The following is a 22,012-nucleotide window of genomic DNA, read 5'->3' on the forward strand; positions in this document are numbered from 1 at the left end:
TCTCTTTCAGCAACCTAAAGGCTTTGTCATGGTTGGAGTCCCAAGTCCACGCAGAGTTGTTGTGGGTTAAGTCATTGAGAGGCTTCATGACATCAGATAGTTTGGGCAGATACCTGGCCAAATAATTGACCATGCCACGTAAGCGATGGATGTCATCCTTGCAGGTTGGAGAACTCATGTTCAGGATTGCATCGATCTTGGATGGATCAGCTTTCAGTCCAGAGTTGGATACTATGTGGCCTAGGAACGAGATTTCCTTCAGTCGAAATTGGCATTTCTCCTTGTTCAACACTATGCCAACAGTTTGACATCTCTGTAGAAGACTCTGTAGTCGGGTATCATGCTCAGCATCACTGTTACCCCAGATTATGATGTCATCTGCCACACATCGTACCCCTTGAAGACCATCCAGTGCTAGATGAAGTCTCTTTTGGAAGATTTCGCTGCTAACCTTCAAGCCAAATGGTAGACGTTTCCATTTATACCTTCCTCATGGTGTTGCAAAGGTAGTTAGCAGACTTGAGTCGTCGTCAAGAAAACAGTGCAAATATCCATCTTTGAGATCACAGAAGGAGAAGACGGTTGCATTGGACAGTTGAGGCAGGATATCATCGAGAACAGGCAGAGGATAATGTTCTCTTTTCAGCACGAGATTGAGTGGTCTAGGGTCTAAGCACACACGCACTTTACCAGATTTCTTCTGTACAACAGCCATCTGGCTTACCCAGTCAGTTGGAGAACTTACTTCCTCAATCAGGTCTCTTGTCTGCAGTGCATCAAGTTCATCCTTCACAATACTTCTCAAGGATTCTGGTATCACTCTAGCAGGACGAACACTAGGGGTAGCATCATCCATAACAGTCAGATGAACATCGTTCCCCGGCAGAGTACCAGTCACAGAGGATGAGAAGACCACAGGATACTCTTTGTGAAGATTCTCAGGAGCTAGGTTGCAGACATTCTCAGGAAATATGTTGTGGACTATTTCCATAGATTCGTAGTGAACAGTGATAAGCTGCATCTTCTCAGAAGCTGTTTTGCTTAGCAGTGGAGTCAGATCCTCCTTAACTATGACATAGTCAATCCTGTACTTTTTTCCAGTAGCTGGATTCCTTGTCACGACTTTGCACTTTCCCACAGCACGTAGTAGCGGAGAGTGGTTCCACATCCGGAGATGGATGCATTCATTTCTCACTACATCTTCTTCAGACAGAAACTTCTGTGGGAGAACACTCACTGTTGCTCCAGAGTCCAACTGGAACTGTACTCTTCGACCATTTAGTAGCATGTTGCAAAAAATTGGTCCATCTTCAGGACTTACTGTATTTATCTGTACAACACTGATACTTTCAGTGGAGGAGTACTCATCATCTTGGAAGTACACACTGCAGATCCCTTGAAGTGATTGGGCTTATGGCACACATTGCACTTTTGACCCCATGCAGGGCAGCATTCCTTCTTCATTTCGTGTGATTTATTACAGAACTTGCACTTTTTGAGCTCTTTCGGCTTCTGCTTTACAAACTTCTGCTTTCCACTTCCAGTTTTAGCATGTTTAGGGAAAGGTTTTCGATTCACCCTGTTGATTTCCTCACTTTTCAACGCCTTCATGTGAGTAGACGTCGCTTCAACTGCTTTACAAACATCAATGGCAGTAGAGAGGTCAAGATCAGATTTGGAGATGAGTAGTTCTCGCATACGATCATCACGTACTCCCAGTAGAACACGATCAACGAGCAATTTGTCATTCATGCAGTCACAGAATCCACACGTCTTACTCATTGTACGCAGAGCTGTCACATACTGTTCAATAGATTCACCATCTTCCTGACTGCGTTGATTGAACTTGAATCTTTCAAAGAATTCTCTGCTCTCACCAAGGAAATGTTTATCAAACTTATCCAGTATCACAGAGCATTTCACACTTTCAGCGGCATTAGCAAACTTCATGCCGTTGTAGACACGCAGACAATCTTGTCCCACACTGTGCAGTAGTAGTGCAGTTTGGTACCGATCTGGTTGTTTGGAGAGGTTTGTGAGAATAGTGTAGTTGTCCCATTGCTGTCTCCAGATTTTCCACCCTTCAACTAGACCTACATTTCCCGCAGCCGCATGGAAATGACCAGGGGGTTGGACAGAAGGCTTTATGAAATGGGCCCCTTGCAAATCACCCTCAGTACCCTCAGGAGACACAGTGTCAGGGATGTTGTACACCACAGCAAACAATTCAGACAGAGATCTCGAATTTCAATGCTTTGCATGCAAGTAACACTACACAAACTTACATGAGTGGGGCTGACTATACGTTGAGTTGACTCTCAAAGTAAACAGGTGAATTCCAGTTCATAACACGGTATGCAGACGCATAATAGAGTTATAGGTGTATTACAAACACTTTCCTACATGGATTTACAAACTTTCACCGCTGTCATCATGTTTCAAGCTTAGTTCGATGGCATTTAATGTCAGACGACAAAGGATAGTACAGTCAGATTGGTATAGTAACGAGAGAGTGGCTTTTAATACTGATGGAGCCATCTGGTGCCCTCTTTTGATTGAAGCTTTACATGTGTTCTTCTAAAATCTCAGAAACAATATTGACACACCGTATTAGATAAACATTTAAGTTTACAAACTCTCACGTGAACCTAGCCTGCAACTATCTGTTCTTGTTTTACCGTATTTCACCTTTGAGGAGTGTAGTCAATGTCTGCTAAATTATTTCCTGTTCCAGCTTCAGACATGCATGTATTACGCTGACCTAAAAATAAAGGAGTTCTTCTAAGTCATAATCCACACACGTACACAATATTAAATTGAGTTCATGAACTGTGAAATTAGGAAGACAATTCATTTGCTAGAGAAAAAGAAATGATAAGGGTAATAAACTTTGAAATATGATTGAGCTTTCATGCGTGAGGTAGTTTGACCCAGTATTTGGCAAACTATCTCCCTTTGAAATCAAGTTGATGATGTTTCAAATATGGAAATGGGTATTTTTTGTTGACTACTATTAATTTGTCCATTTTTATAATTGAGTTCCTTTCCTCATTCCATTTCTAGGGTTTTCTTTGAACACAAAAGCAATCAATATATCCCTCTTCTTCTACACGTTTTAATTTGAAATTTCTTTCTCTCTCTCTCTCTCTCTCTCTCTCCCCCTCCCCTCTCTCTCCCTCTTTATCTATCCAGCTCACTCTCTCACTCTCTTTCCTTTAAATTTATTAGTGCCTTTACCCACTACCTTTTTCAATTCTTTAAATCTTTCATATTCTGAAAAATTTAAAATTGTTCAAAATGTACAAAAGAAAAAATAGAATCGTATTGTTACCCAAAATATTGTAACTAACAGAAAATGATTTGTAGGTAGGAAAACAAAATTGAAGAAAAAAAAGGTTAAACTGCATTAAACTGACTCTGTAACATTGCCTCAGATTCTGATACAAAATCCTGGATTTAGCTCACGCTGCAATCATAATCATAAACCTTTAGGTCAGTCAGGAATCCCATGACTTTTACAAGCCGATCGCCTGTCTGATTATCAAGATATTTATGATTGGAAATCAAAATTTCATTGTTCATTTTCCTATTAGTTTTTATAACACTATATTCCATTGGGAAATTGAGTATTGTAAAACTAGTCACTCAAAGATTTTTACTTTTTTGCGGCACTCATGATCATTTTGAAGCGCCATTTTTGTAGAGCTTCAATATTACACCATATCACAGACACTGATAACACGTAACATTGTTAAACAATGCCTTTAAGTACGGGAAACAAGTACTTTCATGCATACTGCAATTTGTTCAAAAGGTACAAAGAAAACAAAATTAAAGTATATGATTTTAAGGTAGTAAGCATTTAAAGATCTGTTATAAATTTATCATACTATCCTTTAGTTTACATTTTTCTATTTTACAACAAAATATTTGAACCAATACAGTAAAAGCACAATGACCAAATTGTATCATAAAAAAAACTTGCTAATGTTGCAACATGAAGCAAGAATTGTAAAATGACAATGACGAAGCGATTAGCTTTGTCCTTTTTATTCATGTCTATTTCGCACCTTTTCAGAAGAAAATCACATTGAGTTATGATACCAAACTGCTTCAATATGATTACTAAATGAACGAGTGACTCAAAAATTGTTTTCCCTTAATTTGATATAGTTTCTTCTTTTCTTCTTTCCTGCTACTTCATGTTAATTGCTGCTTGTTTCTTAAAATGTCAAGCTTTGACAGAATAAGTGATTCTTAAAATATTACAAGGAAATATAAACTGTGAAATTAACTTCGCAATGCCTCTAATAATGCACTAAGAAATCTGGCCTGATATTTTAACGCTTCACAAATTACAACCCACAATATCTTTTTATCACAGCAGCTTCCCCAAGCTCGGAGGATGATTGCAACAAACCGCATAAATGCAAAAATTGGAGAAAAAAATAGTTGCGGTGCATTGTTAAGCCTCCATCACACCAAACTAGTTCTCACTTCGAACTGGAACCATTCTAGAAAATCGTTAAACAGGTTGTGGTCAGGGTAGAATGTGTAAATAATGTCTATAATACAATCCTCTTTTGTTGATACTTCATAAACAGTCCTCAATACGTCTGTATCTTGTTTACAGTCAGTTCTTATCAAGGTCAGATCGGGTAAAGTTGCAATTTCCAAGCAGTCCAAGCCCGTTCGTAGTCAGTTTAAATTTGTTCTTTAAGTAGTTTTACCTCGTTCCCAATATGTCTAAATTTTTTAACAGGCTTACATGTAAGTTCTAAATCTCCCTTCCTGTCCATGAAGTTCTTAAACAGATCATAAACAGTTGCTACTACGTTCACTCCGTTTGCACAAAGTTTGAGCCCGTTTGGCAACATTTTCCAGAATGCAGTGAGAACTAGTTTTGTAGGATGGGGGCTTTACCATGCTTACAAGACTAGTCGCAAATTATTCTGCATTATTTGCCAAATACCATGCGAAATAAAGCATCTCTGATCTGCTAATTTCTGTACTTTTTCTTTTATAAATGTGAACATGGCTTTCAAACAATTAGTTCTGCATGTCTGTCAGTAGACAGATATAAGCCCACAATATAAACAAGACATTAAAACTATTTCTCCCTACTAGAAACCCAATACACCTCCCTCAGCAATATACACAAATTTTCTCATTACATTTCTCAAATTTCTTAAATCAAGAAAACTTGCCCCACTTCACCCCGTTCCGGAGAAATATCGCAAGGGAATAAAAACAAATGCTTGCAGTGATTTGAGACATCTGTTACCCATCTCTGAAATAAATAACGCCTGTTTCTTGTGTAATATGAAACCGGGAGTGATATAGGAGAAAGTAACAGCGTAACAGGACGCAATTTGGTATGTCTGAGGGGCATCTAATCTATACCAATTAAAAGATGCTGTGGCTCCCAGCTCATCCACTTATTTTGCAAGTATCATATTTCGCACATCTCATTTCTATGATTTTTTTCGAGGTTAGATGGAGTAATGAGAAAGTTTAAAGGAACTATCAGGGTTTCTTAACATTTCAGTTACTCAGAGTTTTGTATTCTTAGCGATGATTCAGATATGCTTCTTAAGTTGAATTTCAAAATAAACTTGATCAATATGTTGAATTTCATCAACTTTCACTACAAAATTCTTGAGTAAACTGACTTGCTATTTTTTATTAATCATATTCTATTTCTCACCAACAGAATGCATATTCTCACAAAGTGATTTTTTTTCATACATCCTTTTTTTGGGGGAGGGGGGACATCATAAACAGTAAATATTCTCACACATTCCTACTACAAGAACAGCAACTCATTTATGTGAAATGTATACAATTGATGTAAATTTGATACCAAACATGAATAATGGCCTCACCGGACATTTGAAAATGTATCAATTTGAAAAATTAGCAGATGCTCAATGACAGCTCTGATAGGCCAATCAATTGGGTTCAGTACATGTTTTATCAAACGATACAATTCAAAATAAGCGATGTATTGATGTGATCTTTTTTTTTAAAGTCACATCATGGAGGTATCCATGTACACTATTTTTTTTATGCAAATCAAATATATAATTGTAAACAAACATATTCAATAATTTTGTTGTATTCTTGAATGGTATTTTACACATGAATATAATGAACACCTTCAAATATATCTCTAGATACAAGGGCATGTACATACTGTACAATCACCTTCACTCTCTATCTGTCCTATAAAATAGATGACAAGCTTTTATAATATCAAGCGAAGGAGAAAGGCAATTTCCAAGGCTTTGTTTGTGTTAAATCAATACAATTAGTCAGGTCTGACGATTCATTAGTACTCATTATTATCACCAGGAGCATTTTACAGCCCAATTTTCTCTAGATATCTGTGTCGTTTTTATTCATGCCTCTTTCCCTCTCTCTCTCTCTCTCTCTCTCTCTCTCTCTCTCTCTCTCGTACCTCTGACATTTAGAAGTTTGGATCACTACTTTGGGGTATTTCTCTTTTCTTTTCCTTTTGTCTCTATGCTTTTTTTTCCTTGTTAATATATTTCTAATATCTCTTGAATTTCCTTTTAATTTTTTTCATTTTCTACACTTATTTCTCCCTTGGAGCACTACTCAATTATCAATATTGTTAGCCCAATATTATGGGTCATCAAAATAGAATAGACCCTCTTGAGTCATGAATTTTTGAAAAATTGTGATTTTTGTCATTTTATGGGTTGGAACAAATGGCAAAGCTGTCTGCCACTACATTACACAGACATTACTGAAAGCCCATTTGAAGAGCCCATACCTGTACATAGTCAATACAACATTAACAAATTCATAACTTTCACAATTTTTGTCTGATTTCGTTCAAACTTCCACCAGTCCACTTCTCTGATTTGTTCTGAAATAGTTTATTGTCAAGGTTAGATTTCTCTTTAATGAAGGTTAAAGGTTGTCAAACTGTCGGTCAATTGACAACCAGTGTCGCCGCCGAAGCCACTAGCCTATCTATGTGGTCTAGTGGTTAAGGCATTGGCGCTCTGAGCCGCTAGTGACCCGGGTTGATTCACGGGAGACAATTTTTCAACCTATTCAAAACTTTCGATTATAAGGATATTTGGGCATCTCGCTGTTAAAAGAGATATTCTGGCACTGCGTTGACTAATTTTGTGGATATTCAGGCACTTCACTGCCTGAATTAATACCATTTCTAAATGTTCTTCATGAAAATACGGTTTTCATTTTTCTTCTTCACAAGATCGACGTGTATTTCACAGAGCTGCCAACCTTGTGCGACCAAAAAAAGGAATCATGATGGCAAAAAAAAGGAATTTCAAGCAAAAAAAAAAGGAATTCATAAAAACTAAATTTACAACCACGTGCGACACACTTCCAATGCAGAAATGTTCATTCCTCATGCTGTTTTTTCATACAAGCAGGTTTTTTTGTTTTGGTTATTTTGGTATTATCGGCATTTCATTCTTTTTGAGAATATTTTTCTCTTTAAGTATGTTTTAAAATTAGTTTTCTATTGAATTTGTGATCAAATCACCATTTTAGGGCAGTTGTTTGACGTGTGGTATGTAAAAAAAAAAAATTATAAAAAAACATATTTTGTGAAGAAAAAGCGTAATACCGTAATTTTGAGGAAAAAACGGAGTAATTCCGGCAAAAACGGAATGGTTGGCAGCTCTGATTTCATAATGGATCAAAAAATAATTAATGTTTAATAAATTTCTCTCGTGGCACCCCAAGTGATGTCCTGCGATGAGAATCACTGGCTACCCTGCTTTAAGTAATTAACTAGACCAGGCATAAAAGACAAGAATCATGATGAGACAGTATGTAATTCTTGCACCATCTTCCATATATATATATATATATATAAAGAAGAATTTCTCCTGTGAAGATCTTCTGAGGGTCACCACAGAAATTAGTGAAAATTGAGGATGGTAAACCCTTGATTAATACTCTAGTCACTTGCTCAACTTCTAATTTTCCCCCTTTTTTGTCTACTATCTACTTATTATTATTATTATTATGGTTACTTATACCACGCTTTTCCCATAAGGCCCAAAGCGCTTACAGTGAACGAAAATCAAAATTACATAAATACTTATAATAAGAAAAACAGTCTTACAACTACAAACTGCAAAAAAGATGTGTTTTTAAGGCGTTTCTGAAGGTAATAACTGATGGAGACTGCCTACATTGTAATTCTAAGTGGTAGATCATTTCAGTAGTTTGAAGCAGATACAGTTAATGTCCTATCACCGGCTAATGTGAGGGTAAACTGAATATGTTAGACGGAGAGGATCCCTGGCTGACCTCAATGCCTCATTTAAAACAATTTGTCAGCAAACTCATCGACTATGGGGTCAATACCTCAACATTTTGCAATTTTCTGACTGGTCGCACCCAATCTGGAGGCGAGTGATGTCATTTCGAAAGCAAGAACCCTTTATACTTGTGGCCTGCCCCAGGGGAAAAAAATAGGGCCGTAAATGACAAATTACCCAGATCACTGGGAATATATTGATGACATGAGCACCTTAGATATTCATTGTGATGCTGATCCCTCACTGTTGCAAACAATACTTGATCACTTTGAGGAATGGTGCTGATTAAATGATATGAAACCAAATCCGACTAAGAAAACGAATGCAAGAACCTCCGAGCCCGACCCCCCAAATCTTCATTTACATAACCCATGGTTTAAAATTAGCGCAAATTAAGCGCGACACAGGCAGAGGTCCAATAATAGATGCGGCAAGGCAAGGTACGCTTACTTTGCGCTAAGTTTAAAGGTAATACAAAGTTTTGGGAAATTTTGAAAATTGGGTGGATAGTGAATCTTTACAGTTTTGATATATTTGGATGCCTCTGTGGATGTATTATAAGCTCTAAAAAAATTAGCCCCTAAAACACTTCTGTTTTCGAGAAAAATTGAATATAAACATTTACCGGTGCTCCCGGTAAATTTGGATAAATTTCAAATAGCGCCTATGGCCGTACAATCGTAGCTGCGACCATGAAAATCTCAGAATATGTAGTTGGGATATATAATTTCCGAACGGGAATAGCTAATCGGTCGATTTCAGTCAAGAAACGTTGTTTCATAGCTAAATTAATATCTTGACCTTGAGAGGGAGCTATACAACATAAAGAGTTTATTATTTAAAATTTTATAACTTTAGACTCGATTTCAACCGCGACAACGATCAATGTATATTAAAGGAACGCATATGCTTCCAATATGTTAATTTGAACCAAATTCATGACACCATACCAAAACTTTGTAATACCTTTAAACCATGGGTTATTTGAGGGTTAAATTTAAAACTCCTCTGTGAATTTGGGCCAAAGGAAACACACACACTGAATGTGAATGAATTCAACTCTATTACAATTTATGATTATAATGAAAAGAATGCAGACACTTTTGCATACAGCATCATGTACAATTATAATTTTTGCATCAAAGTGTTTATTTTACAGTTATAAAATGCCTACAAATATGAAATATTCATGAATGAACCCTGTAAATAGGGCTCGTGTGCGGTGGAAGCCATCTTTTCCTTTGTGCCCTGGCAGTGAGGACTTCATTTTTGTCGACATGCAGACGGAGGAGATTTTCGAATCGGGGGCTGATGAGTTGACTGGAGCCAAATAGGTTGGTTTTCTATAGGGCAAGCTTGCTTGCTCGCTGCACAGTCCGAGGATCTCAAGAAACTCTCATCACCCATGTCTCAATTTATGGACGTTTTGTCCACAAACAAGAATACAGAGACGGCCTTTATTATGCGAAGCATGGGAGATGTGAGTTGGTTTAGCAACACGTTCACTTGGTCAGCTTTCTGTCTTCGCCTACAAACCGACTCAGGCGACCCCAGTTCGAAACCGAGTCATGTCTTTCAAGGTCGGTCCCCAGACGTAAATAATCATATCTGATTGATATTTGATACACCTCTGTAAAACACACACAATGCACCTGTTTTAAAGGTACTATGTCCCTTTTGCAGCCAACCTCAAATGCTGTAGAACTTTGCAGGAATTATGAATATGTCATGTATGTCCTATCTGTGAAATTTAAACGTTAGCAGTGTCATCATATTCAAATTATGCAAGGAAACCCGTTTACTTGCTAGACTTCACTGTTAGACACTATTGAGTGACTGACTGGCTTTTTTTCTTCTTTGGTAATAACATACATGAAAAGAGTTGTAAAGGGTACATGAGCATTTGTCTACATCAATAACCCACTTCTTGTGATGGCCAAGATTAAACTGATTGAATCTTTGCGCAGCATAAAACATATGACCATTCGGTATAATTGTCTGAAAATCAAGACTATTACTTTTGGGCTCTATAGCCCTAAAGTCGATTTGACAACTAATAGTCGTTATTTTCCCACTTGAAGACATTTTCAAGCCCCACCTTTTTTAGGGAAGTTCTAAATTAGTATTATCTTTCAAATGCAGTTGGAATTTAACTTTTTCATTTTTTTGGCCTGCAAATGGGACATAGTACCTTTAAACAGGGCCAAAGGTAATTTACTGAGTACTTTCGCAGACAAAAAGTTCTGTCTATCTGTTCTTCAATAAGCAGGGAAGAAAGCTATCATCCAGAGTTGGATTTGAAGACCAGTGTAATGAAGTCAAATGCAAATTCAAGCTTCATTTCAGAAGAATGTGACCTATATCAAGGCACAAATGATCTCAGACCTCTGGTCTTTGATAGCCTAGTGCCTGGCATGACTAAGGCAGTAGCACTTCCCCCAAAGAAAGAAAGCATAACATTTTTTGCGAAGCAATATTCAACACTGAAGAATGCAACAGCAGGTTACACCCCAAGGATACCTCTTTACACTTTGAAAAGATGGCTACCACCGCTCAAGAGCCCCATTTATAGGGGTCTTCACCTCACTAAATTTAGGTTTTCACTGCTCCCAAATGACATTGTTTTTAGGCTATTTGATACCAATATTTGTGGACTACTTGAAGAAGAATGAAAAAACGATCAGAAAGTAACTTTAATCTCCGTGCCAGAAGCCCACTTTCACAAGTTCACAACATGAAAGGGCAAGGCTTGAAGCTCTACACAATCTGTTTAGTAAAAAAGGTTTTGATTGCGACCCTCAATGACACTGTAGACTATTCACGAAAAACTGGGTTGGCAGAAGATTAAATTGCAAGAAACTTCATTGAAAGTAATGGTGTATCAAGTTTCACTGATAGTTCAGCAAAACCAACCCATAAGGATGCACAGAAGCTTTTAAGAGATTTGATATGTTGTTGACTCTTCATTTGCTCTATAAAACTTTATTTCATCGGAGATATAGGTTTTAGAGTTAGGTTAGATTTACTTTCAGGGTTAGGGATCATGTTTGGACAAGGGTTCAAGTTAGAACTTTAGTTAAAGTGACTCAGTAACATTGCCTCAGATTCTGAAACAAAATCCTGGATTTAGCACATGCTGCAATCATAATCATAAACCTTTAGGTCAATCAGGAATCCTGTGATTTTTACAAGCTGATCGCCCATCTGATTATCAAGATATTTATGATTGGAAAACGAAATCAAATTTTGCAATTTTTTAACGGTTTTTATAACACTACAGTCTAATGGGAGAAATAAGTATGGTTAAACCGGTCACTCAAAGATTTTTTACTTTTTTGAGGCACTTTATGATCATTTTGAAGCACAATTTTTTTAGGGCTTCAATATTACACCATATCACAGACACTGATAACACGAAGGGCCATGCATTTCAGATTTAATATTTTTTAACGATGCGTTTAATGTAGGAAATTAACTGCTATTGTCACTAGAGCCTATGCCGTAGAACCATATGATGCTGTAACTCCACTACAGAGGGCACCTCCCAGTTAACCCTTTAGCAGTAATCAAAAACCTGAGAACACTTTCCTTATTTACTTCCTGAACTGCCCATGAAATTGTTATGCTAAACCGTTGAAGCACCAATAAATCTGGCACCAACTTGTGAGCATCATCCCTGAAGATTCCTCAAACTGATAGGCCCAAATTCACAAAGGAGGTTTGTCGACAAACCTAGGTTTATGTGCGTCATACAACGCGTTTCGATGCGTTTCAGACCAAGGTTCAGACAAACCTTGGTCTGAATCGCGTCAAAACGCGTCTTATGGCGCACATAAACCTAGGTTTGTTGACAAACCTCCTTTGTGAATTCGGGCCTATATGTCTATAAATAGTGTGATATTTGCCAAAGCTTTTGTGTTCCTTTACTGTATTTGCCTGCGTAAAGGCCGCAGTATTTTGGAAGAGAAAAAATATCAAAAAGTCGAGGTGCTGCCTTTGCGGTGAAAGAGTAAAGAAAAAAAACAAGACTCAAGTCAAAACCAGCACGACTTTGCACATATGGGACTACGAACGGTACAATAACTATACCACTATGGTACAGGACATTTCAACACATCTTACCGACAATTTTATCTTGCATTGTTGACATGAAGACGAAAATAAATTGCTAAACCAACATTTGCTGATAGATCTTGATCTAAGTTCGTGCCGGTGCATTGCAAAAGTAAAGGAAGAGACCATCTAACTGAGCTGCCGTGAAGCATCCATCCGAAGTTGCCATTTTGTTTTCCATTTCATGCAATTTTGCATTACACCATACATTGTGGTAGGGGTATATATCGGACACCAAATCTGCCCGCGTTTCCATTTTTTAGCTAAACTTCCGGTAAATTATAAGAATATTGATGAATTTGGTATCAGTTTGGGAAAAAATATATAATAGTGTTTTACAAGAAAATTACGATTATTATTTTTTTTTCCCTCTATGCGGCGCTGCGGCCTTATCGCAGGCAAATACGGTATCTAAAACCATGTCAATGGTGGGTAATGAAGGGCTCATTCAGACCTGGTGCAGAAGTGAGTAAATTGCCTCCAAAATAAAAATGCTATACAAAAGTATTAAAGCATAATGCCTATCCTAAATCTGTGTGCTATAAATCGTGAATCATAGAGGCTTTGTTGCCACAGCTACAATTTTTTTTTTAAACTGGTAATTGAATTTCATTAGCATTTAATTTTGGGGATATTTTTATATTATGATAAGAATTCCTTAGTCGAAAGGCAGTAGGCTAGGGCAAGGTGCATTACACAAGACCTGTAGGTCGTACAAGAGAAGTCCACTCTTAGTGATCGACAACACCCGTTATTGGGTTATACACCCGAATGGTGTTAAATTCCCAATGTAAACACACTACTCTGAGCCCTTTAAGTAGTCACCCGAAGAATCAAGAGGGTTTTGAATTTATGCAAAATTCATATCACTGTGAAGGAGAAGCCTTACTGATCAAATATAACAACTTCCCTCTTTAAAATATGATTGGGGCCCGCAGTAATAATCTCTCAAAAATGTTAATTTTGAGATCCAGATTTTCTGCCTTCAGCGGTCCTCCATAGAGCGTCAAGATTTGTGGCGTCACATGCGAGACACAGCCAGCCACAAAATTGCATTTTTCGCGTTTTCATGATATCTATATGATTTTTCAGCAAATTATGCTTGTTTTTCAAGAGAAAATCTTTCCATCCAAATATAATTTTGTCCATAATTATCAGTTGTCGTGAATATTCTTTGGCTGACTTTTTTAAGCGAATGTGATAAAACAGTACCATACCTGGAATGATCGTCTCAAGTCCTGCAAAGTGTTCTGGATTGATGGAAGTCCGACAGTCTGGCAGCTTGATCATTTCTCTCAGTTCTTTGATCGTAAATGAGATGTTGAGAGGACCTCTCCTCCCCACGACGTGAACTTTCTTCACTTTACTATGCTTCAAGGCTTCAATGGCATCCGCAGTGATGTCAGTTTTCTATTGAGGAATGTGACAAGAGTTTACACAGCATTAATCCTTGAGAAACATATCTTTGGTTTCCGGTTCTTTTTTTTCATTGTTTCATCTTGATACAAGTAGTATTCTACGATATCCAGTTTATAAATTAATTTACCTTATTTCAAGAATAAGGACAATGTTGTATTTTAGCCTTAATTGTCTCATTGTCATGATACAGTATTTAGCAGTACACATGCATACTGGACTTTCCTCTTCATTGCACCATCATCACCATCACCATCATCATCATCATCATCATCATCATCATCATCATCATCATCATCATCATCACCATCATCATCATCATCATCATCATCATCATCACCACCACCACAACCACCACCACCACCGCCATCATCACCTCATCATCATCATCATCATCGTCACCACCACCACCACCACAACCACCATCACCTTCAATTGACTAACCTTTAATATGTCTAAAGGAGTGAGGAGTATTCTTGCTACATCTAATGCAACATTACCATGACCTATCACTACAGCTGTATCTGTATCCATCATTGGGTCGAGCTGAATAAGAAAGAAAAAAAATTATTTTACGAATAAAGCAAAACTATTACAAAAACAGTTTAATGTAGATATGATTGTGCAGTGCAGTTGCAAAAGAAGTAGACTTATTTGTTTTTTATAGAAGTACACAAAAACTAATGCAATAAAGTTAACTGAGTGATGCACTTAAACATGGCCCATCAACCAAAACTAGGTAATCCAAGTAGCAAATAAGTGTACCATCAAATCAACAGTTGTTGATTGAAGTAACTTTGCAAACACTGTCCCCTCAACAAGTATTTGCTCCTCACCCATTGCCTATGGAAATCAATTGGTTCTGATATAAAGCTGTAGCGATGACAGAATTCAGAAGGCATTTAAATGTGATTTCCAAGGCACAATTTTAATGCTTTTCATATATTTGTATTTTATTAAATTGATGAAATGAATTTAATTTAATTTGTAGCGGCTCTTACATTCGCCCTACTTTTATTGTATATTCATGTCTCCAGTATTTTTCCATCACGCTACTTATTTATATTCAGTTATTCGGACCACGTATGTTTTTCCTTCCATTCATGCCAAGTGCTTCCGCGCACTCCTTCACCCGCGTATTTTCAACGCCACAAGGTTTTTCTCCACTCCCGCTTCCAACTTGGTCGAGTCAAGACGTCTCTATGATTTCCTCTCCAGGTTTTATTCTTCTGTGCCTTTCGTCTCTTCTACGACACGTCAACTCTTTTTCTGCCATCTTCATCGGGCTGCAGTCTCCCAGTGGAACGTTATAGTCAGGACCGACATGGCGCCTGACTCTCCTCTGGGAGCTGCCAGTTTCTTCGCTCCGGTAGCTCTTTCCACTCTCGAGCTCGGACAATTCACCGCAGCTCATCTAAACATTTTTCCATCAAAGTCTAGCGCATCAAACGAGCAACAATTACTACTCAGCACCAGTGCCGGCTTTGCATGTCTAAATTTCTAATCTTCGCCTCCGACCTCGAACGACCCACTGTTCTGACTTCGAGTGCCACTTTTCTTCTCTTCTATTCTCGCCTGAGAGCTTCTTCATCATCTTCATCATGAGAGTCAGCATTGAGATCCTTCACGGCTCTTCAGCCACGACTACGAAGCTGCATCTCCGCCTTCAAGCTTCCGCATATTCTTCGCGTGAGCCCCTTTCTTCGTTCTTCACATCTCTTTTTTTCATTGAACTTTAGAGGTCATTTCCATTCAGTCGTAAGCTTTTATTCGTGTCATTCCATTTATTCATGTCCATCGCATTATTATGTAATCTCCGTGCAATATTCACATTTACCATTTATGCATTTTCATTCCAAGTCTTCTATATTTGCTTGACTGCACTTTGCAAGTGTATTGTCGGCTTTGTGTATACCTCAATAAACATAACGAAAAGGGAATACTCTCTTTCATGTATTTTATTGTCAGTGCAACCTTGCTTCCTCGTAGCTAAATAAAAATAAGAGTTATGTTGTGTGACGAGTGAACACGCTTATATAATTTCCATTCACAATACCCCACACAGCCATATCTCTACAAATTGAATGATAAACTGCTCATCTAGTGAAAGTGTCAATGTACATGTTTCGAAACACAGGACAAATAACATCAACGTGGACTCTCATTAACAAAAATAAAATCACAACCATTTAAAACATTTAAAAGGATGCCTGTTGCCAGTGACATGTTCTACTCGGTACTAACCGTTGAATGTTCTGGAAGTCCATTGTACCAGCCAACAAACTTTCTAGCAGAGTAGAACCCAGGTAAATCTTCTCCCGGTACATTCAGCATCTTGTCACTTTCAGCACCATAACTCTATAAATAGGTTGTAGGAAAGTTATTTGATTTGATTAAAACTGCTGTGATTCTAATCTATACAATTTGAACATTTATTCTGGACAATAATGAAAGATTTTGATCTTATCTTATACTGGGAAATTTAGGATTTTATTGTTTAGTGGATAAGTCAAAAGATTATTGACCACCTGAATCATGATTTGAATCCCTGTGACCGACACTTTTATCCTTTAGCAGGATATTAACCTACATTTGCCACTAATGACACAGGTGAAGCAAATGGATAACTGATTTCATGCTTGAATGCCTTATTCAGTCAGAGGAATAATCTAGCATTTTGTAATTGCAGAAGTAATAGTAGCTTTACATTATACCTTTGTTGTCTATCAATACATATAATAAATAAAAACATGTGAGTTTACTCCATAATTCATATTTATTTTTTTCAATCATAAAAAAGGGAAAAACACAAGATATTTTGAGGTGGTCTATCCTAAACCATAACAACAAAAAAAGGCAAAATATACACCATTTCAGGTTCACAAGACTGTAAATATTAATTTCAAGACACATACTTCCATACACATCACGTGAAAATATAAATGATGGAAGCTTACCAATACAACAGCACTGTAGGCATCTAAAAGTTCCTTGACCTGTATATCTTTGCCTATGCTGACCCCACCTATAAAGTTGCATCGACCGGCTGTGGCGAGTGTTGTAAACTGGTTGATGACATTCTGTGAAACGTACAAAATAAGAGGTGAATGTAATACAAATACAGCAATGCATAGTAAAGAAGACCCAATACTGGTACTCATCATCCTCTTTCATGGCTTACTCATCTAGCATCTTCAGTGACCTTCACTCGACCCCTCACCAACAAAGCTGGTAAAATACAGTTTCTCCTCTACTGCCTCCAAACTCTGGAATAGGCTCCTTCCTCAATTGAAATTATCAGTAGAACAACTGAGTTTGAAGACATATATCCTATTTATTCTAAAACCATATTGGATTCATTGAACTCACACTGTCACTGCTTAATAACTTGTATATTTAACTCTAACAGTGTATGACAAGTCAAAGCACTGTGTATCTATTGGAAAAGGTGTTACATGAATTGCAACTATTGTTATTATTATTGCTTTCAAAAGAAGGGGCCATTACAGATTATTCAATTGGCTCAAACAAGATCAAATGTAGTGCCAGAAATTAGTTTAAGTTTTCCTTACAGTTTGTAATCTTATAAACAGTTTATGAAAACTTATTTATTCATTCCGAGTCTGATATTGATCACATACCACCCAATCACTGGATGGTGCATAACCTTGTGATAAAAGGGGGATTCAATTTTGATTCTGGTCAATATTAAATCTCCCTGAGACAGCACCATGAAGTAACACACACATTCATTTGGAGCAATTACAGTAAAAAACTTCCCTTTAAAGCCAATCTGCACTAGTTTGGCCAGGAGGGATTAGACCTCCCAGCCTGGTCACTGGCAGGAGATTATCTCATCAAATCAGCTTCCAATCAACATAAGAAAAAGTCAACATAAGAAAAAGGGGATTATGGGGAACCAACGAGTACCGCTTAGGCATTGTTAGCTGTATAAATGAATATAAGTAGTGCAGTCCCGCTTTCATACTGAATGTGGCGAGCTTATAATTGTTACCTTTACGTCTGGATGATCTGGTGCCACACCATACCTAACAAGGCCAAAGGGTACTGGAAGACGGTCGTAGATGTCTACATGTAATGACTTGTCACCCTGTAGGGAGGTCAAGGAAAGAAACAAAACATATTGTGTAACTGCATTTAACATTAATCCTCATTACCAGGTCCCTCGGAGAGGGCCTAAAGCCGTCAGCCGTCCGGTTGCTTACTTTCAAGCATTTATGCTTTCTTAGCAGTCACTAGTCAGGTAAAATAAACACCGCCACTCACATTCACATTCACATAATACCATACAAAGATGGACAGAAGATGGAAAATTTCACCATTTATGATTAACATACATGTACTTCAGAACTTTATGTGATATTTATGCAATTGATATCGAATTCAACAGGGATTAATCACAAAGTATAAAGCTTATACATGTATGTAGCATATTCAAATAAAATGGCAGCAATTTCGTTTCCCATACATTACCAATTAACTAGGAATAACAAGCCTTGTGAAGTGCCTCAATACAAAATTATTTCATTGACCTGATAAGAATAATAGTATTTCAATAGTCAGAATGCAAACTGCAAATATAAATGTTGCTAGGTGGGGCAAGCCATAATGTTTGTCCTACCTGACAACAACTAATGTATGCAGTTCGGATTCTGTCTTATTAAAATACTATTATTCGTAACAGGTGAATGAAATAGTTTGTATCAAGGCACTTCACAAGGACTTAAATGCATTAAATGTGGTTACATTACGAAAATAGCCCATTAATTGTAATAGTTGAATTAAATATTTTGTATCGAGGTACTTTAATAAACATAAATTTGGTTACATTACGAAAATGGCCTTTTGTACCAGAATGAAAATACTTACCTTGAGCAGTGACTGTGCTGTGTAGAATCCAGCAGGTCCACTGCCAATGATGCATACCCTAGGGGTGCTTGCAGACTGGGAGGACAGGAGCCGGGCTGGGTGACTGGTCTGGTGAACGCATGCCGGACATATCAGCCGACTGGAAAGGTATCTACGCAGTACCCACGACATATTCTACCACTCTGATTTAAAGAATTAACTGGAGAAAAGGGGAAAATGTATACGATGATAAGCCTCACAGCCTACTCATCTCTCATGATACTATCTTGTCAAAACTAAGGTTGCATTCATGCACCAATTCATAAGCTGGGATCACAGTTTTGAAACACTTTTAATTTACAACCACACTGCATGATTGCATTTTTTCTCCAGTCATATGTTTAATCATGATTGAGGATTGCTGATTTGAAATATTTAAAAGGGTGCATTTTGGCCAGAATCACAATTTGTGAAAATAAAGCACAAATGCACGTATGTAACGGACATCTGCATCATAAATACATCACGTCACAATTTGGTTCTTGTTCCATTGCAAAAACTGCAAGCCCTCCTAAGATAAGACTACCAGAGAAAAAACACAGAAAGACATAAGAAATGATAGAAAAATAGCTGAAATAAGATAAAAGATAGATGAAATGAGGAGAAAAATAAATAAATATTAAACATGAGAAAATAAAGGAAAAAGGATGTTACGGAGAACACTGTATTGAAAGAAAAAAAGGGTCAGACAAAACATGTCCCCAAGTTTCTGAATTGTCACTACAGCTTCCAGTAATATATGTCTTCCCTCCTTCGTTTTGTAACAGAAAACAAAGAATCAGAAAAGACAGAATCACAGACACAATGAGACAATGTCAACGTTTCGTTTCCTTCTTCTTCTTCAAGACAATCTGCCTCCTTCAATACTGAAGATTCTTGCAGATGCTGTATACTCGGCCTGATGTGGGTGTGTAGGTGGACCATTACACCGGGGTTTCCCCCTACTCTTATACAAATATAGTGCAATGGGTTTTTAACTAGACCGAAAGCTTCAGTCTCTATACCGTCGGTTGTTCCACTGAGACTACGTCTGGCTCCACTAGACCTCCGGTTATAGAGACTGAACGATCGCCTATGCCAGCCTATGTTGAAGATATCACGGCTAGATTTTAGCCGTTAGGCCCCTCCCACAAACATGAACAAACTTGCCACGGCCGTATTGTTATGCCCCCAAAATCCCCCAAAATGTCATTTTACCTCGTGCATATCCAATTTTACATTAGGCCTAGGCTATAATACATCGGTTCCACTTACTAACTTGATTGAAATAATCCATTTAATGGTCCCTTTTAAGGAAATTATGGGTCAAAATCGACATCCATGTTGAAAATCTTGCAAGCCGTGTTAAACTCTCGCTGCCGTCAATCTCATCCCTTCTAGTCTACGCCGAAGGCAAAAATGATTATGAAGGAAAAACTGTGATAACGCCATTACGAACGTGTAGATGGCGCACAGTTTTTCCTTCATAATCATTTTGCCTTCGGCGTAGACTAGAAGGGATGAGATTGACGGCAGCGAGAGTTTAACACGGCTTGCAAGATTTTCAACATGGATGTCGATTTTGACCCATAATTTCCTTAAAAGGGACCATTAAACGGATTATTTCAATCAAGTTAGTAAGTGGAACCGATGTATTATAGCCTAGGCCTAATGTAAAATTGGATATGCACGAGGTAAAATGACATTTTGGGGGATTTTGGGGGCATAACAATACGGCCGTGGCAAGTTTGTTCATGTTTGTGGGAGGGGCCTAACGGCTAAAATCTAGCCGTGATATCTTCAACATAGGCTGGCATAGGCGATCGTTCTGTCTCTATAACCGGAGGTCTAGTGGAGCCAGACGTAGTCTCAGTGGAACAACCGACGGTATAGAGACTGAAGCTTTTGGTCTAGTTTTTAACGTGCAAGGGTGGTGACTCTCCTGTACACGGGGCCTCCATTTAACGTCCTATCCGAGGGACGGAGTGTTCTCCACTTGACATAACCTGTGTCTATGAACAAGGGAAGGGGCACGTTAATACACAACGCAGACTTCAGTCATCCGCCTGGGTGGGAGTCGAACCCGGGATCTTTGGTTCGACAGACGCTTACGACTGAGCCAACTCGTCTCCTTCCTTTGGTGATTTATGGTCATAATTCTGGCTTTAGTAACCAAGTGGACATACTGAAAGGGACACGACTCTTAACAAGTAAAAAGGCACCACACAGATTTGTTTTTCGGGGGGTGGGGGGCAAATATTCACAATCACATTTCAGCCATACCACATAGTCATACCACACACTATGTAGAACGTATGGGACTACAATTAGTCAGTGCAGTTAAGAAACAAAATGTGTTATGCTCGGGCAATCTTAATATAACCACCGACAAATATCAATAACTGCAAGGAATAAGCAATTAAATCTATTTGAAACAAATTTCAAAAATTTCAATCATTCAAATTTTATATTTACCTTTCAAAACGTCGGTGAGGTTGGGTCTAAATTTAGCTGAATTTATCTGTCTTCTCTATTTGCATTCTTCTTACATTTATGGAACGCCAAAGGATAACCCCCCCCAAAACCTTCATTATTTTATTATTATTTATATGGTTATCATAATTTGTTATTAGTAGTATTATTAGTTACAATAGTAGTATTATTATTTTGTATTATTAGTATCATTATTGTTATTATTATTATCATTATGAGTATCATTATTATTATTATTATTATTATTATCAGTAACAGGAGCAGTTTTAGTAGTGTTATTTTTTTTTTAAATCATCATATCATGATTATGACATTGTTTGGATAAGCTTGTAAGAGTTTACCAGAATAAATCAATTAATTTTTTGAAGGAGGGATACGCTTTGGAACACCCACATTTGTTGAGGAATGTTTCTGGAATCTGTCACCTAGATAATGCACTGACAAAAATAGGGTACACCCCCCCCCCTTCTCCCAAGTGGGACACCACAAGTAGGCTTCACAACTCCAAAGATACCCTTCACCTTCAAAATTATGACCTTTTTTTCCTTCTTCCTTTCCTTTTTTTCTCTCTTAGGTAATATCTGAAAATGTTTCAATTTTTTCTTCCATTTGTGGATATTCTCTAGCTCAAAAATAATGATTGTATTCGAGGAAGAAAAAAGATCAGACAGAAAATGTCCCAGAGTCCAAACGGAATTGTCACCACAGCTTCCAGTAATATATGTCTTCCCTTCGTTTTGTAAAAGGAT

The 22,012-nt window shown here is 37.6% G+C and overlaps 1 protein-coding gene across 1 annotated transcript in view; it reads right to left on the reverse strand.

Annotated features, from left to right (window-relative positions):
* LOC585224 (NADPH:adrenodoxin oxidoreductase, mitochondrial) overlaps nt 1–21,337 on the reverse strand; it is a 57,779-nt gene extending 36,442 nt beyond the window's left edge. Inside the window, exons 1-7 of the mRNA XM_785057.5 lie at nt 21,246–21,337; nt 18,753–18,947; nt 17,878–17,973; nt 16,820–16,942; nt 16,107–16,220; nt 14,307–14,408; nt 13,664–13,856 (exon numbers count right to left, since the gene is read on the reverse strand). Of these exons, the coding sequence (XP_790150.2) occupies nt 13,664–13,856; nt 14,307–14,408; nt 16,107–16,220; nt 16,820–16,942; nt 17,878–17,973; nt 18,753–18,923 (799 nt within the window). The 5' untranslated portion in view covers nt 18,924–18,947; nt 21,246–21,337. The remainder of the gene's footprint in view (nt 1–13,663; nt 13,857–14,306; nt 14,409–16,106; nt 16,221–16,819; nt 16,943–17,877; nt 17,974–18,752; nt 18,948–21,245) is intronic.
* Nucleotides 21,338–22,012: the final 675 nt, after the last annotated feature.

Source organism: Strongylocentrotus purpuratus, unplaced genomic scaffold, assembly GCF_000002235.5.
Source record: "Strongylocentrotus purpuratus isolate Spur 01 unplaced genomic scaffold, Spur_5.0 spur5_scaffold_14, whole genome shotgun sequence".
NCBI lineage: Eukaryota > Metazoa > Echinodermata > Echinoidea > Camarodonta > Strongylocentrotidae > Strongylocentrotus > Strongylocentrotus purpuratus.